At 57.8% G+C, this 16,889-nt stretch overlaps 1 protein-coding gene across 6 annotated transcripts in view; it reads left to right on the top strand.

The window, feature by feature from the left end:
• Positions 1-10,386, top strand: part of KIT (KIT proto-oncogene, receptor tyrosine kinase) — a 69,059-nt gene extending 58,673 nt beyond the window's left edge. For 3 of the 6 annotated variants that reach the window (XM_070047088.1, XM_070047086.1, XM_070047084.1), the window contains 8 exons: positions 158-308; positions 1,842-1,930; positions 3,140-3,267; positions 4,220-4,342; positions 7,041-7,152; positions 7,251-7,350; positions 7,469-7,574; positions 8,398-8,694. In XM_070047088.1, coding sequence (XP_069903189.1) covers positions 158-308; positions 1,842-1,930; positions 3,140-3,267; positions 4,220-4,342; positions 7,041-7,152; positions 7,251-7,350; positions 7,469-7,574; positions 8,398-8,523 — 935 coding nt within the window. In that variant the 3' untranslated portion in view covers positions 8,524-8,694. 6 annotated transcript variants of the gene reach the window in all.
• Positions 10,387-16,889: the final 6,503 nt, after the last annotated feature.

Raw genomic sequence — 16,889 nt, 5'->3', positions numbered from 1 at the left:
TTTGCCCCCCCCCCCCAGCTGCTATGATTGTGCAGGGACCACCGCCGCCCCCGCCCGGAGCTGGCCGTGGCTGCCGTGACGTGCCGCGGGTGCCGGCGGAGGCGGGGTCACCCGGGGCGCAGCCCACTCTCCCTCAGCCCCTGTCCTGTGCTTGCAGGGCCCACCCTGGTCATTACAGAGTACTGCTGCTACGGGGACCTCCTGAACTTCCTGCGGAGAAAGCGGGATTCGTTCATCTGCTCCAAGCAGGAGGACCACGGGGAAGCTGCCCTCTACAAGAACCTCCTGCAGTCCAAGGAGCCGTCCTGGTAAGGCCGCCTTGCAGCCTCGCAGCTGTGGACGGGCGCTTAGCGGTCGCAATCAAGGCTGATTCTTGAGAAAACACGCTGAGGCACCCGGAGGTGCCAAATCGAAATTATTAGATTATTTAACCGTGGTGACCGGTTCAGACAGTTCAAATGGTTCGAAAGATGCAAAGCACGGTCACCTTAAGAGTTCGGCTCTTTTTTTTTTAAATACATCTCTCCTTTTTTCCTGAACTTTGCTCCGTGAGCCTGTGTGGGTTCTAGGCCTGGTTCTCCTAGCACAGTTCCTGTGTGCATTTGCCCTGACGCCCCCGAGCCTACAGGGGGCGCTGCTCCCAGGGGACCGTGCTAAAGCCTGGGCCTGCAACAGAGCAGCACGGAGCGCTGAGCCTCTCTCTCCACGTCCACTTCCCGGCGTCCCCCCCCCCCCCCCACGTCCACTTCCCGGCATCGCCCTCAAGCCAGCCCTGTGTACTTGGCCCCCACCTGGAGCTTGCCACGCGGTAAAAAGGCGGAGCTGCCCCAGCGCCTTGGAAAGCTGCACCTGCCTCTCGCACCCTGGATAGCATGAGTCCCAGTGACGTGTGAAGGGCTCTGGGTTTCCTTAAGGAGAAACGGTTGGGTCGACAGCAGAATGCGATGGCCCCCGTAGACACTGCTGACAGGCCACTCCCTCCTGAAGCCGTTTTCCGTAGCTTTGGCTCAAGTCCAGAGCCCCAGGTGGTTGGTTGGTTTTTCTGTTTGTTTGTTTGTTTTGGTGTTGGTTTGTTTTATCCTTGCAGACTCGGGTGGTTTAACAAGGCAGCGAGACACTGCCCAGGCCCCCTAGTACCGGTTTCCGCCGAGTCTGTGCCCTGGCGTGGCAGCACCGAGCCCCTTTGCCCTCTTTCTGAAACCCCCGCCTGGCGTTGCTGCGGGCACCCCAGCCAAGGCCCGTGGGAGGCGGATTGGAAAGGGTGGCTTCCTTTGATGCCAGGAGTGTTTTCACGTCCACGCACGGGAGGGGTCCTGACGAAGTCCGTGCGTGGGCGTGGAACCCGTCACTTGCCCCGTCTCCCCCGACCCCTGGGACGCGCCCGCCTGCCCTCCCGCTCCCCGGGCTGCTGGCCTGCGTGGTGCGCTGCGCGCTGCGCCATCCCATCTGGGGCTGGAAGCCTGGCGCTCCGAGGGAGCCTGTTGTCATGGTGTCCCTATGCTAATGAGAAGCGGGAAGCACTAGGAATCTTGAAGAGTCTCCAGCCAAATGTTGCCGATTCGAGAGGGCCAGATGGTTCAGAAAACCGCCCAGATTATTGGCGTTCGTCTGAACCGCGCTGGGTTTCTCCCACAGACGCCGTGTGTTCGCGCCCTCTGCCTCCCCCCGGAACAGGCCTTGGAAGCTCTTGTTCTTTGTGTGTCGCTCGTCATGGGGGACAGCGTCTTTGTGCCCTGTTTCCCGTGGACACCCGCGGCGTTAGACGGGACACAGAAGGAGGTTTTCCCCACTCGGTGATAAAATCGGTCCCCGGGCCTGACGTGTGTCCCCTCTCCCAGCAGCGACAGCACCAACGAGTACATGGACATGAAGCCCGGCGTCTCCTACGTCGTCCCCACCAAGGCAGACAGAAGACGATCCGCCAGAGTCGGTGGGTTCCCGGGAGAGGGCGTTCAGCCCAGTGGTTAGCGCCGCCACCCCCCACGTCAGTGCCTGGCTCTGAGTCCTGGCTCTGACTGCTGCAGACCCGGGGAGACGGTGGCGGTGGCTCAGGCAGCTGGGCTCCCGCCTGCCACGTAGGAGACGCGGATCGAGCAGCTGGTTCTTAGGTGTGGAACCAGCCCAGTGCCAGCCGCTGGGGGGACTTGGGGTGAACCAGCAGATGGACCCCGCCCTGTCCCTCTCAGACAACGCAATGCAGGTGTAAAACGTCAAAGCCATTTGCTTCTCCAAGGGTGTCATCCCCTGCAGACCTCTCTGTGGTCGTGGGTGACGTCACTCCCAGCGTCCTTTATGCCGGGGCAGGTGTTTGAGGCCGGAGTGTGTGTGTGTGTACTTGATCAGCTTATTGTAAAGTGTGTCTGTGTGTAAGTAAACAAGCATGCGGAGTGTGTGGTTGTAGGTGTGAGATTTTGGAAGGAAGCCACCATCCGTCTCCCACAAGGCTTGTGTAGCCCAACCCTGGCTTGTTTAACGTCCCCTTGTGGGCCAGGGTGGCGTCGCCACCTGCACGTGTGCTGCAGTGTGTTCCTGACCAGGCTTTGGGGCAGACCGGGCCTGGGAGGGCCCCTATCTGGGAGGGCCAGGGTACTTGGAGATTTATGACATCATCCGTGGGCCATACAACATTACCAACCTAAAAGTTAGCCTGCCCTGTGTTTACTGAATTTTTTTAAAAAAGCTTATTTATTTATTTGAAAGTCAAAGATAGGGATCGGCCATCTGCTGCTTCACTCCCCACATGGCTGCAATGGCCAGGGCTGGACCAGGCTGAAACAAGGAGCCAGGAGCTTCTTCCAGGTCTTCCACATGGGTGCAGGGGCCCAGGAACCTGGGCCATCTTCTGCTGCTTTCCTGGGCACATTAGCAGGGAGCAGGATGGGAAGTGGAGTAGCCAGGACTCGAACCGGCAACCATATGGGATGCGGGCACCACGGGCAGCAGCTTTGCCCGCTGGGCCACGACACTGGCTCTTGGGTCACTGAGCTTTGAGCCCCACCTGTGGTTGCCTTGGGGGCGGGGCCAGACCAGCCGTCTTCACAGGCCCTACGGGTGCCTCACCGGCGGACAGGTGGCTGCCGTCGTGTGTTTTCCTAACTCGGGGGTTTTATTGCTGAGAAGAGTCCTTTCTCACCAACAGGCTCCTACATAGAGCGAGACGTGACGCCCGCCGTCCTGGAGGACGACGAGCTGGCCCTGGACCTGGAGGACTTGTTGAGCTTTTCCTACCAGGTGGCCAAGGGCATGGCTTTCCTCGCCTCCAAGAACGTAAGTGGCGCTGAGTCTCGCGAGCCCTCGGTAGCCTGCGGTGTCACGGGGAGGCGTGGGAGCCAAACGCAGACGGAGCTCGGACCCTTTTGTTCCAGCTCGCCCCTGATTCCTGTTCTGACTTGGGAAGCTCTCAAGTGCAAACTGCCTAAATGAGCTTCCCAAGAGTGTTGTCTCAGGTGCAGCGAGTCCGGGGAGGGCTCCTGGCTTTGGGGGGATGCAGGAGGGGCCCCAGGAAGTAGACCGACCATCATTTTATCAGCAGAAGCCAGGGGATGCTGCCGCCTCGTGTGGCCAGGCCTCATGCGTTCCCTGCGTGGCTCATGGAGTGGCAGGAGAGAAGGGGTCAGAGGTTGATGACTGCGGGACAGGACAGGGACCAGGGATGGGGAGAGGGGGAGGGGAGGAGGAGAATCCAAAACAAGGAGCAGGCACCCTGGCAGGATGCAGGGAGCTCCCCCAGAGAGCTGCTAACCAGAGTGGGAGGTTCACAGCCTCTCGGGTGACATTTGCAAACAATTACCAAACCAAAAGAGGATCCGGGATGGCTGAATACAGACCTCCCTCCTTCCGGGGCCCTGGGAGGTGTCAGGCTGAGGCTGCAAAGTCGTTTTAAGATCTCTTTGAAACCGACACTGAAGGAGGTGCGTGCATACCAGCTTTCGGCTTTAGGCTGAGGATGGGGCCCCGATTCCCGCTGGGTTTTCCTGGGGGTAAAGGTCTGGGTCTTGCCGTCCCGAGAAGGGGAAAGCATTTGCCAGAACCAGGTTTGAAGCGCTGCTAGTCCCGAGAACACGAGACCCCAAGCCATTTTGCTTGGGGTTCTTGGCAAATGCTCTCTCTGCAGAACAAACGCGTTGGGTTTTTATGGTGGCAGCCGGGCCCTGGTATTGGAGTCTCTTTAGGAAGTAAAGTGGCCGTCCGCGGTTTGCTTTCTCCCCGCCCTGGGCAGTGTATCCACAGAGACCTGGCCGCCAGGAACATCCTCCTTACCCACGGGCGCATCACCAAGATCTGCGACTTCGGCCTCGCCCGAGACATCAAGAGCGACTCCAACTATGTGGTTAAAGGAAACGTGAGTACGCGGTTGTGACGAGGACCGATTTGCTGGGATTTTCCCTCCGCGAATCCCGCCCGAGACGGCCTGCGTTTGAGCGCTCGGATGAGATGCGCTCCAGGCCAACTTGCATCCCGTGCTGCACCCCGCTCGGCTGACGCCTGGTCAGACTCCTGAATTCTGATTGTGTAGTCACGGGGCATGGCCGGAAACAGAGAGCTTCCCTTTTCATGGTCGCACGAGAACAGCAGTGACCCTGGTCTTGGCCAAGTGTAACAAATGTGGACTTGAAGGTCACAGCAGGAGAATTTTGTTGTTGTTGTTGTTGGAGATTGACCTACCGTGTGGAAAGTCTACAGTCCTGTTGAGAGTTAGCCCCGTACCGTGTTGGCTGTTACCGCGCCTCGGTTGGTAGAGCAGTGAATTTTTCTGAGTGCTTCGTTCCATTGTATTCTCCCAACAAAATCGTGACCCAGGTGCCGCATCGGCCCATTTTTCAAAGCTGGGGAAACCTGAGAATCCTAAGGCAGCCGCTGGACATGGAGGCTGTGGCCAGAGCCCCTGGTGCCAGGGCTGTGCCCACCGGCCTGGCAGCCCCGCTGGCACGGGCCCGTGCTCCCCCAGGCCTGTCGCCCAGGCCGCTTTGGCGGTCTGCAATTCTTCCTGGAGGGGGGTGTCTCGTGTTGACGCGTTCATCACCGCTGCTTCTCCATTGTAGCTTGCGCTGGCTGTGGGTCTGTAAAAATGTCGCTGGGTCTCTCCTGACCCAGGTATGTGAACCCAGAGTGGCTCCCTGGAGGTGAGGGAATTCAGTTCACATCTAAACGCACAGGAAGTCAGATAACGCGAGGCGTGTCGGTCTCACAAGGCCCGAGCTCTTGGTCGCGTTTATGCCGTGACCCCGTGCAGGGCCTGGGGGCGCACACAGACCCCTCGTCAGAACACTGTGTGGTGTGCATGGAGCAGGGGCGTAGGGTGCCCGAGAGAAGCAGCTGTGCCGAAGTACAGGTATCAGAATCTCATAAAGCGCAGTTGTGCACAGTCGACACACGTGCTTCCGACAGAGTCTGGCTGTGGTTCTAGAAGCTTCTGTAGGAGTAGACCTTTAGCGAGTGGTTAAGACACGCGTGTCCTGGGTTCACAGCCCCAGCTGCAGGCTCCAGCTTCCTGCTACGGGAACCTTGGGAGACAAACTGTCGTGGGCTCTGGCCCACCAGGGGAGGCCTGGCGTGTGTTCTGGGCCCAGCCGTGGGGGCGACTGGGGGGTGAACCAGCACATGGGATCTCTCTTCTTCAAATATAAAACACTGTGAACTTGGAAGGAAGGAAGCAGGCAGAGTAATTTCAAGGTGGCGAGGGCTGTAAGATTGTTGAGAGACGGCTGGGAGCCCCGGAGAGGAGTAAGGGGACGTTTGTGGTCGTTCACGGGTGGCACAGCCACACGTTCTGCTGGTACTCCCGTGGGGCCGTTCAAGTGAATGCCAGACTCTCCCAGAAGAGCGTGGAAGCCAGCGTGCTTTCTTTCCCATCCAAGTTCCAAGGCCTCTGGATCCAAGATGGTGACCGGTCTCGGGTTAGAGCCGCTTAGGGATGTTGGGAGTGTCCAACGTCGTCTGTTTTTACTCACCTGAAAGGCAGAGACACAGAGATGTCCCATCCACTGGTGCCCTCCCCAGGTGTTTACGACGTCCAGGGCTGGGCCAGGCCACAGCGGGGGGGACCCAGGGCCTCGAGCCGTCCCCACTGCCTCCCAGGCCGTGCGTTAGCGGGAAGGTGGACTCAGACAAGGAGCCGGATTAGGCCCAGGCATGCTGACGTGGGTTGCGGGTGTCCCAAGCGGCACCGTGACCTGTGTGCTGAGTGCCCGCTGCTTCCCCTCTTGTAGCCACAAAAAAAACTTTGAAGTGAGAAGGCGCTGCCTACCAGTTCTTAGTCCTAAATGGAGCCAGGGACGGATTGGCTTAGCTTTTTCTGGCAGGCTGGGATCCGGACCTGATGTGGGCGGGAGAGGGAGGAGCGAGGTTGGGCTGGGTGGTAGCCTCGGCCCGTGGGCGAGCAGTTCCGGGGCAGGCGAGTTTTCAGATCCTAACCGTCAGGTCTCGCCCCGTCTCCTGTATCCCACGAAACTCCAAGCATTGGTTTTGTTTTGCGGTAGAAGAGACGGGGGCTCGATTTTTAGTACCTGGGTGACTTCCTGCGTGGGTGAGCCTGCGTGGTTCTGCCTGCGTGTGACAAATCCCAGGATAAGGTGGACAGGCAGGGAGTCAGAGGGACGTGGGGCCTCTTTCTGGTGCCCTCCCACCGATCGCCCCTGTCCTCGGGGTCCGAGGCGACCGCCGGCTGCACGCCAGCCGTCACATCTGGGGACTGTGTTCTGAGGTTTTCCCAAAGCTGCCACACAGTTTCCAGCGTGGCCCCGTTTCTCTACTGCAGGAAGAGAGGGGCGCAGGGCTCAGGGACATCGCTCAGGGCCAGGGGCAGCCGGGAGCAGAACCCACACCTGTGTGCTTCTGACCCTGCGGCTTTAACAACCATGCCGCGTGGAGTTGGTGTCCCCGTCCCTGGTGGAGAGGACAGACACGCGGACTGCCCGTTCCGGAGCAGGTGGCGGCCACATAGTCAGAGGTCCCGGAAGTTTGTCTGCCGGGGTGGTCTCAGGCGGGTGATTGTGAGCTCGGCAGTCGACACGGCTGGGCCGGCTGTGTTTGTGCCACAGGCCCGGCTCCCCGTGAAGTGGATGGCCCCGGAGAGCATCTTCAACTGCGTGTACACGTTTGAGAGCGACGTCTGGTCCTACGGCATCTTCCTGTGGGAGCTGTTCTCCTTAGGTAACCACACCCCGGGTCAGGGGTCAGGGGTCGGGGTGGGGGGGGAGGACCCTGCCCTGCTCTGAGGAGCACCGACCCGCCCGCCGTGTGCGCCGCAGGCAGCAGCCCCTACCCCGGGATGCCAGTGGACTCCAAGTTCTACAAGATGATCAAGGAGGGCTTCCGGATGCTGAGCCCCGAGCACGCACCTGCTGAGATGTAAGCCGGCCCTTTGCCGTCTCTCCGCCAGAAGAGCAAGCCCGAGGGGGCGGGGGAGGGTGTGCGGCTGGCCTGTGGCAGCCTCTGGGAGTGGTGCTGAAGGCCCCTCCCCCGGCAGGTATGACATCATGAAGACTTGCTGGGACGCTGACCCGCTGAAAAGGCCCACCTTCAAGCAGATCGTGCAGCTCATCGAGACGCAGATCTCAGAGAGCACCCACCACGTGAGTCCCCCAACCCCCCACCAGCAGGCGGCCCGGGGCTTCGTGGGTGAGGACAGCGCCCGAAACCTGTCCTCGCTGCTCGCCCCCCTCCGAGCCTCGGCAGGGGGTGCGGTGAGCAGGGGGCAGGTGCACCCGAGCCGTGGAGCTTCAAGCTCCCGTCGGGGTTCACCGTGTTTCCTCCCCCGCCCCCCAGGGCTGGTCACGGGGTCCCTGGGTTCATCCTCGGGGCGGGGAAGAGGGAGAGACAGAGGTCTTCCGTCTGCTGGTTCACTCCCCAAATGGCTGCAATGGCTGGGGCTGGGCCAGGCCAAAGTCAGGAGCAGCTTCTGGGTCTCCCACGTGGGTGCAGGGCCCAAGCACTTGGGCCATCTTCCTCTGGTTTCTCAGGCGCATTAGCAGGGAGGTGGATTGGAAGTGGAGCAGCTGGGACTCGAACCAGCGCCCATATGGGATGCCGATGCCACAGGTGGAGGCTTAACCCGCTATGCCACAGCGCCGGCCCCGGCTCAGGGCTTTGGAGCTGCTTTGATTCTCGACAGACCATGCCTGGAAGGGCCGTGGGCCGGCGCCGGCCGTGGGGATTTCTCCGTGGGTTACATGGTGCTCGGCCCGGCTGTGTCCACCAGGACGGCAAGCTGGCCGTGTGCCAGTTCGGCCACCACATCTTGGGTGCAGCGAGGACCCTGGCAGAGTGCGGGGTCAGACAAAGCTGGATTTTGGCGCCCGCTGTCCCTGCAAAGGCAGCTGGCCATGTGCTGGCCCGAGGCTGTGGGTGCGCCCTTGGTCGCAGGGACCCTCGCTGACCTGGGCTTTGTCTCTCCAGGTTTACTCCAACGTGTGCAACAGCAGCCCCAACCCCGCGCACCCCGCCGTGGACCACTCGGTGCGCGTCAATTCCGTGGGCAGCAGTGCCTCCTCCACGCAGCCCCTGCTCGTGCATGAAGACTGAGCAGGGCCCCAGCCCGGGCCTCCCCTGCAGGGAGGGGCCTCGGGCTCCGGCTTCCTCCATGGCCTCTCCCTTCCTCCGGGGTGGGGGCCGCCGTAATCCCTTCGCGATGAGCACACTTCCGTGGCCGCTGGGGCCGCCCCCTCGGCCACCACCCCCTTGCAGAGGTTCGAACTGTAAATATATTCCCGATAGCAGAGTAGCTCCTACAGGCCACAGAAAAAGTGTGACCGGGCGGGGGCGGCGGGCCCGGGGCCCCGGGGCCTCTCCAAGACTTGCCGATTCTGTCCTCCTAGCGCGGTGGAGAGTTTGATTTGCTAAGCAGTGTAGTTGTCACATTCCAGTAGCCGGCAGAGCCTGCCATGACGCCGGGGCACCAGGAGAAGAGACGCGAGCGCGAGCCCCTTGGTGGCCGTGCGACACCGTGAGCACGAAGGCTGGGGGCGGGGGCGTCGGGCTTTGGGACTCTGGTGTTTGACGCTGTGGACGCTGCCCGGGCTCTGGCTCAGCTGACCTAGCGTGTCCCCGCGCGTTGGCGGAGAGGGAGGTGGCCTTGTGTGTGTCCGTGCCCCCGGGGGCCCGCGGGTCTGGCTTCTGTCACGACCTCCCCGTGCAGGGCACATTCAGGGCCTCCCAGGTGTCAAGCAGACAGTTGCCAGTTTTTGTTTTGTGGGGAGAAAGATGCACCTGCCAGGCGCAGTCGGTAGTCTCCGCGGCCAGCCGACGAACTTGCTCCCTGGTTCTGCGGGACGACGCCCAGCTGCCCAGTCGATGGATTTGATGTCATTTGCCAAAGAGGTTGACGGCGCGGGAAGACAGTGCTGCCTTCACGCGGGCTCTCACGTGGCAGGAAGCACGAGTGGGGTTCAGTTCCGTGGCAGGCGTGTCCTGAGCGTTGGGCCGGTATCTGTGGCTGTGTGTGTGTGTGTGTGTGTGTGTATGTATGAGTGGGTTTAGCCGAATAGTGGGGGTGGTGTCCTCACCCCGAGTCCCAGGGGGGCTCGGCCCTCCAGCACCAGGGACAGCGCCCAGCTCCCAGCATCCATGCTGCTGCCACGACTCCCACAAAGCTTCCGGGCGGCAGGCGGGCCACGGGGTGTCCCCAGCATACTGTCCCCATGCTTACCACGCACACGTACTTCAATGTTGCCCTGTAGGCTAGAGCCTGGATGTTATTCTTGTAGTTTACTGTCTGTTCTTTCTTTTCTTCTCATTGCCCAGCGTAAGAGGCGGGCGGCCAGGTTTAGGATTGGGTTTAGGCTTAGGCATGCTGTCTTCAGGGTTCCTTCTGCGATCTTGCGTCCCTCAGGCCACAGCCCGAGCGCCGTGGCCGTGGCAGTGACCATAGGCACTGGAGTTCCATGCTCTCACACCTGCCCAAAGCCAGCCGGTTCTGGGGTTGCGTTGTCACGTAGGAGATGGCCGCCGTTGGCCAGATGTGTCTGAAAACCATTCCTTTGCGTTCCTGTCGACTTGGATTATGGAAAGGAAATCAGTTAGTGGCTCGTGGTGGATGTCTAGGTACTTCAGGGCACTTCACTGAGAGTTTTGTCTTGGATATTCTTGAAAGTTTATATTTTTATAATTTTTTTTTTACATCAGATGTTTCTTTGAAGTGGCTTTAATGTTTGAAATTATTTTATGGCTTTTTCTGTAAATATTGAAATGTAGCAATAATGTCTTTTGAATATTCCCAAGCCCACGAGTCCTTGAAAATATTTTTTATATATACAGTAACTTTATGTGTAAATACGTAAGCGGTGCGACCCGAGCGGTTATTGGTGTTTTGTCTTTTTTTTTTTCCTGATGTGTTGTCCAATTGTTCACAGTTCTGAAGAATTCTAATAAAAATGTAAATATATAAAATGGAGTTTCTGGATTGTTTCAAGCGTAGTGAAATGGAACTTTAAGGTGTGTTTGCCCTGGTGCTGGGAACATTGTACCCAGTTTGCATGAAACACAGGCAGGGCTCTCAGATCTTCGGCAAAAGACACCACGTTTTATTTGTACAACTTGAGGCCTCCGATCGCACAGTCAGCGAGAACACTCGGAGGAGTCTGCACGAACCTACGATGCCCACGGTCAGACTCAGCTTCCTGTGCGCACCTGCCGTCCACACCTGCAGAAGGGCACCTGCACACCGTCAGTCTCGGCTGTGTGTGTGTGTGTGTGTGTGTAGCTGTTTTCCTGGCTGGCCCAGCATGTGTGTGTGTGTGTGTGTGTTGTCTGTAGTCTCTGTAGCTGTGTGTGTGTTGTCTGTAGTTTGTGTGTGTAGTCTCTGGTCTCTAGCTGTGTGTGTGTGTGGTTTCTGTAGCTGTGTGTGTGTGTGTGGTCTCTAGTGTGGTCTCTGGTCTCTGTAGCTGTGTTTGTGTGTTTGCGTGTGTGGTCTCTGTAGTGTGTGTATGGTCTCTGGTCTCTGTAGCTGTGTGTGGGGGGGTGGTCTCTAGCTGTGTGTGTGTGGTCACTGTAGCTGTGTGTGTGATCTGTAGTGTGTGTGTGTAGTCTATAGTTTGTTTGTGTGTGTGTGTGTGTGTGTGTCTGTCTGTACCTGTTTCCTGGCTGGCCCAGCTCTCTGCAGCCTGGTCGCAGTGGGTGCCTGTTGGTGCTGCTTCACACCGGGGCCCGTCTCTACCACTGAGTGCCGCATGCTCTGTGCAATGGGCGCCTGAGGTCTCCGCGCTGTCAGTGGTGGTGCGGGTCTGGACGGGAGGACACGGAGCTGCCAGGGCCGCCGGGGCTCGATGCCCGTCAGAATCGGTGACTCATAGCTGTTAAGGCCCCTGAAGGGGGGAGGGGGAGAGTGCCCCGTCCCGGCGGGACGTGTGTAGGATTGTAGGGATCTGCCTCTGCCCACTGTCTTGTGCTGGTGAAACGGCCATGCTACCCAGATCTCTGTGCTGTTAGTAAAATCCCGAAACCCCAGGCAGAGTTCAGGGCTCTGCATTCTGGCTCCAGCCTGCCGTCCATCTGGTCTGCCGTCCTTGTGGACCCCACATCCGCAGCCTCCTTCCTGTCCTCTTTCCCGCCGAGCCTCCATCTTCCTAGATTCCAGATCAGAGTCCTCTGAGGAAGGTGTCTGTCCATTCTGCCTCGCTCTTAGGTCCCCTGTCTCTTACCTCCTGCACTATATTCATGCTTGCAATCAATCCACACAAAGTACCCATGTGTGCTCTGGTCACTGGCTCACGGGAATCGTTTTATTTGTTTAAATTATCCACACGCTTGGAAGCTAAATTGCCCAAGAGGTTGCAAGAGTTGGTTGAGACTTGTTCCAGTTTACCAAGCAGGTGGAATCAGAGTTTGAATCCAGGTCTGTGCACCTCAGTGATGGTAAATGCCTGGCCGTCCACCACCGTGCCCATGCAGACATCATTCATCTATCCCAGCACTCTTTCCCACTGAGCCAAGATGTCTCAGAAGTCAGCCCTCTGCAGGAAGCCCATACCGATCCACTGTGCTTAGACTCAACCTGTGCCCCGTAAATGGTCACCAGGCCTCCGTGTTCGGGGTGGGGGGCGGGGAGCATGCATTCCCTATCCCAGACATGCCTGAAGCTGCTCACGTGTGCTTGGTGAGTCATTAGTGGCTTCTGAACGAATAATTAAACATTCCATCAGCATTGAGGGTGAGGGAGAGCCATCTGGGAGGAACTGACTCCAGGGAAAACAAGATGGGCGAGGGGCCTTGGGGAGACGGGAAAGGGGAACAAGGAAGGTCCCTCTGGACCCTAGCTGATGGGTGCCTGCATGGGGGATGCCCACAGGAGGGGTCCCGGGTGCAGAGGGAATGATCCGGAAGTACCGCTGGCTAGCTTTGTCACCAAGTGGTGCTCTCCCTGTGGGTGTCTGTGGCCAGTGATACAGGATCAGAGCCCCACCTTGCTCCACTGTGAACCCAGCTCAACTCACTACTGCCCAGGAAAGTCACAGGGGTTACTGTTGGGACTTGCGCGTGAACTTGGCAGGGGCGGGCACACAATTCTAGCCATGATGGAGCCCCTCCCAGAGCCCCTCTGTGTTGTGGGAGGTGACCTGTCCCCCACCCCCCGGGCATTAAAACAGCTCCGTGGCCATTGCAGAGCCTCCCTCTTGGGTCTGTCGCCCAGAGCAACATCTGCACGGTACCCAGTCCGGAGCAGACGCTCGGGGCTTGCGGGGCGAGGGGACCGCTTTGCAGAGGGACCTGTGCTTGTCTGGTCCCTAACTGTCCCTCTCCTCCTGTCTCTGGAAGCGGCTGTCCCTTTCAAGGTGACAATTTCCAACTCTGTCTCTACCCCTGCAAAGACCAGGGTTGCCAGGTGCAATGGTGGACACCCAGTGACTGGAATGTCACACCGACAACAAACAACATTTAACAGAGTATGTCACAGGCTGTGTCTCAGACACACCACAAACGCTTAAGACTGCAAGAGGAGCAGGCACTTGGCTACTTGTGACCAGCGTCCCTAAAGCATCGATGAGAATGTGGCTGGATTAAAAGCTGAGTGCTGGGTAAGCTGCTGTCTGCAACAGCGACATCTTATGTCAGAGCACTCGCTGCTCCGCTTCCAACCCGGCTCCCTGCTACTGCGCCTGGGAGAACAGCAGAAGACGGCCCCAGTGCTTGGCGTGGAGTTCTGCTTCACCCTGGCCCAGCCGCAGCTGTTGTGGCCATCTGGGAAATGAGCCAGCAGACAGAAGATCTCTCTTTGTGACTCTGTCTCTGGTTTTCTTTTTTATTTGGGAGGCGGAGTCACAGACAGAGGGAGAGACAGAGAGGCCTTCCACCTGCTGGTTCACTCCCCGAATGGCTGCAGCGGCAGGAGCCCAGAGCTGCTTCCGGGTCTCCCACGTGAGATCAAACTGGGTTGGGAGTGGAGCAGGTGGAACTTGACCTGGCACCCATATGGGATGCCGGCACTGCAGGCCGGGGCTTTAACCCGCTGCGCCACAGTGGTGGCCCCATAGGGTAAGACTCTTGACCTTGGGCCATCTTCTACTGCTTAGCGGAGAGATGGCTCTGAAGAGAAGCAGCAGGGACTCAAACCGGTGCCCAAATGGGATGCCGGCACTGCAGGCCGGGACTTTAACCCGCTGCACCACAGTGTTGGCCCCATAGGGTAAGACTCTTGACCTTGCGCCATCTTCTACTGCTTAGCAGAGAGATGGATCTGAAGAGAAGCAGCCGGGACTCGAACCGGTGCCCAAATGGGATGCTGGCGCTGCAGACGGATGCTTAGCTCACTCCGCCACAGCACTGGTCTCTAAGTAAATCTTAATGGTAATAATAATTAAGCTAAGAAAGGCCCCACCAGGGCGTCACAGGTCCCTCACGCCCCATGGTGCCTTCCCTGTGTCCTCCAGGAACCAGTCTCCCTCCATTGCAAGCGTCCATCTCTTTCATCTGAGTTGACTCACAGAGGAATGTAGGGTTTGCAGCATACACAGGGGCACTGGAGGGGCGCATCAGGGATTTCAGATCCCTGGGGGTGTGGATGCAGACGCCACCTCCCCCTGGCTCGCACAGCGGCCACTGCTTCTCACCCGGCTCCTGAACCCTGTAGGCAGCTTCTGTGACGTGGGCTCCTCCGTGGTCAGGTGGTGGGGTCTGACCCCGCGAGGGCTTGGACCACAGCGTGAATGCCCCAGCTGAGATCAGCATTGTCCGGGGGCTCGCCTGTGGCCGTCCACCCGTGGCTGGCTCTGAAGCACGGGCATGGTCCATGGTTCAGCACTCACTCTCCTGCTGTACAGAGGAGGATGTTAGCAGGCTTTCGGGGCAGCTGGGAACACTTGTGTCCACCCAGCAGGCACCTGGCCTGAGGGCCGGGCCTCCCTGCCATGGAATCATTTGCTTCTAATCAGGGAGCATTGAGTGCCCGCGGAGGGTTCCGGTGTGGGAGACTGGGATGGGCGACTGCAGCTGCATTCAGATATTCCAGTGGACATGAAAATAGGATGTGACAAGGTTTTCATTTGGAGAATTAACCATTTAGCAGTTACAGGAATGGGTTTGCTAACAAGCACACAGAGATTTCACACAGGCTCAGTGAGCAAGAATGCTGTAGTTGATTAGTTATGTCTGCCTGGACGTGGGTATGGGGCATTGCAGTATGTGTGCTAGGTTTCACATAGCACTCTTACCAGGCTCTTTAAAAAAAACATTTATTTATTTGAAAGAGTTACACAGAGAGAAGAGAGGAAGAGAGAGAGAGAGAGAGAGAGAGAGAGAGAGAGAGAGAGAATCTTCCACCTGATGGTTCACTCCCCAACTGGCCACAACGGCCGGAGCTGCACTGATCCAAAGCCAGGAGCCAGGAGCTTCTTCTGGGTCTCGCATGTGGGTGCAGGGGCCAAGGACTTGGACCATCTTCCACTGCTTTCCCAGGCCACAGCAGAGAGCTGGATCAGAAGAGGAGCAGCTGGGTCTTGAACCAGCATCCATATGGGATGCTGGCACTGCAGGCTGGGGCTTTAACCTGCTATGCCACAGTGCCAGCCCCATAGGGTATGACTCTTGACCTTGAGTGAGACTCTTGACCTTGCAAAGGGAGCTTCAGAAAACAGAAATGAAGAAATGCCAAGGGTGGACAGGCTCTCAGGGGACAGGCACACCGCTGACATAACCCAGGCGTCTGAAATGCAAGGTGCCTAAGGTGACAGGGAGAGCCGGGGCCGTGCCGTGTTCAGGGAGCTCCAGGCCTGCGTCTTGCCTCGCCTGTGCCACTCCTTGCAGTCAGGCGACCTCTTTTCTAAAGGGACCGAGTCTTAAGCACAGGCACTTAAATCCCATCCTTTTTCCTGGCCTCACAACAGCCCTCGGAGACAGGGATCAAGCAAACTGAGACTCAAGCAGATTAAGTGAATCCTGTTAGACTCCGCGGCCCCTCTCCACGGAATCGGAGCATTCCACCTGCTGCGGCTGCTGCTGTCGAATCCCCATCAGGAAGCCAGCAGCAGGGCCCCAGACAGGCACCTGCCGGGCTCTGGACCCTTCCCCACAGCCAAGGCTCTTGTTTTCAGATTTCAACTATTTTAAAAAAGATTTTATTTATTTGAGGGGTAGAATTACAAAGAGAGGGAGAGACAGAGAGAGGTCTTCCATCCGCCGGTTCACTCCCCCAAATGGCCACAATGGCTGGGGCTGAGCCGATCTGAACCCAGGAGCCAGGAGCTTCTTCCAGGTCTCCCATGGAGATGCAGGGGCCCAAGGACTTGAGTCATCTTCCACTGCCTTCTCAGGCCGTAGCAGAGAGCTGGGTCAGAAGAGGAGCGACTGCGACATGCACCGGCGCCCACAGGGGACACGGGCACCACAGTGGAGGCTTAGCCTGCTATGCCACAGCGCCATGCCTCCTTTCAACTTTTATTTAGTAGACTGCTGTCCCTTGCGCCCACAGGGATCCCAAATCCCACACATGCTGAAGTCCCTTGCACAGGATGGTGCGGTATTTGCAAAGAACCTACACAGGGCCTTCTCTGTATCTGAGACCACCCCTAGATGACTTAGAATACCTAACGCAGTGTATAGACCTGGCATCTATGCAGCCAGATGCTATACTGTGTTGTTGGGGAATAATGACAGGAAAATTCTTGGAATATGTGCAGTACAGGTTTAGGGATTTTTCTTTTAAATTTTAAAAAATATTTTATTTGAAAGGCAGAGAGGGGGAAGGCATAGAGGAAGAGAGAGAGGGAGGGCGGGGGGAGAGATCAATCTTCAATCTGCTGATTCACTCTCCAAATACCAGCAACAGCCAAGGCTGGGAGCCCAGAACCCCATGGGTCTCCTATGGTGGTGGCAGGGGCCCAAGCACTTGAATCATCACTTCTGTCCCCAGGATGCACATTAGCAGGGATCTTGGTCAGAAGTGGGGGGCTGGGGGTCAATTCAAGGGGTTCCATGTCGGGTACAGGCGTCCCCAGGGGTGTCCTAACCTCTCTGCTGGACGCCTGTCCTTGTCCATGGTTGGCTGATGTGTGGATGCAGACCCCATGGCTATGGAGGGCAAACTGTACTGTTATTTTGAAAAGATTTTTCTCAATTCCTACTCTCCCTTAGGTAATCAATGTTAACTTTGATGTGACTTTTTCTTGCCTGCCTATTTTTATACATATGTGTATATTTGGTTTTGAAAGAAACAGGATCATACATGTGTATGTTTACATGTATAGGTGTTTACATGTTGTGCATGTATGTGTGTATATGCATGTGTGTGTGTTCTACAAATTAAACTTTTTTTTTTTTTACAGGCAGAGTGAACAGTGAGAGAGAGAGACAGAGAGAAAGGTCTTCCTTTGCCGTTGGTTCACCCCCAAATGGCCACTGCGGCCAGCGCACCACGCTGATTGGAAGCCAGGAGCCAGGTGCCTCCTCCCAGTCTCCCATGG

This window comes from Oryctolagus cuniculus, chromosome 8, assembly GCF_964237555.1.
Source record: "Oryctolagus cuniculus chromosome 8, mOryCun1.1, whole genome shotgun sequence".
Lineage (NCBI taxonomy): Eukaryota > Metazoa > Chordata > Mammalia > Lagomorpha > Leporidae > Oryctolagus > Oryctolagus cuniculus.
This window is presented reverse-complemented; position numbering and strand designations above follow the sequence as displayed.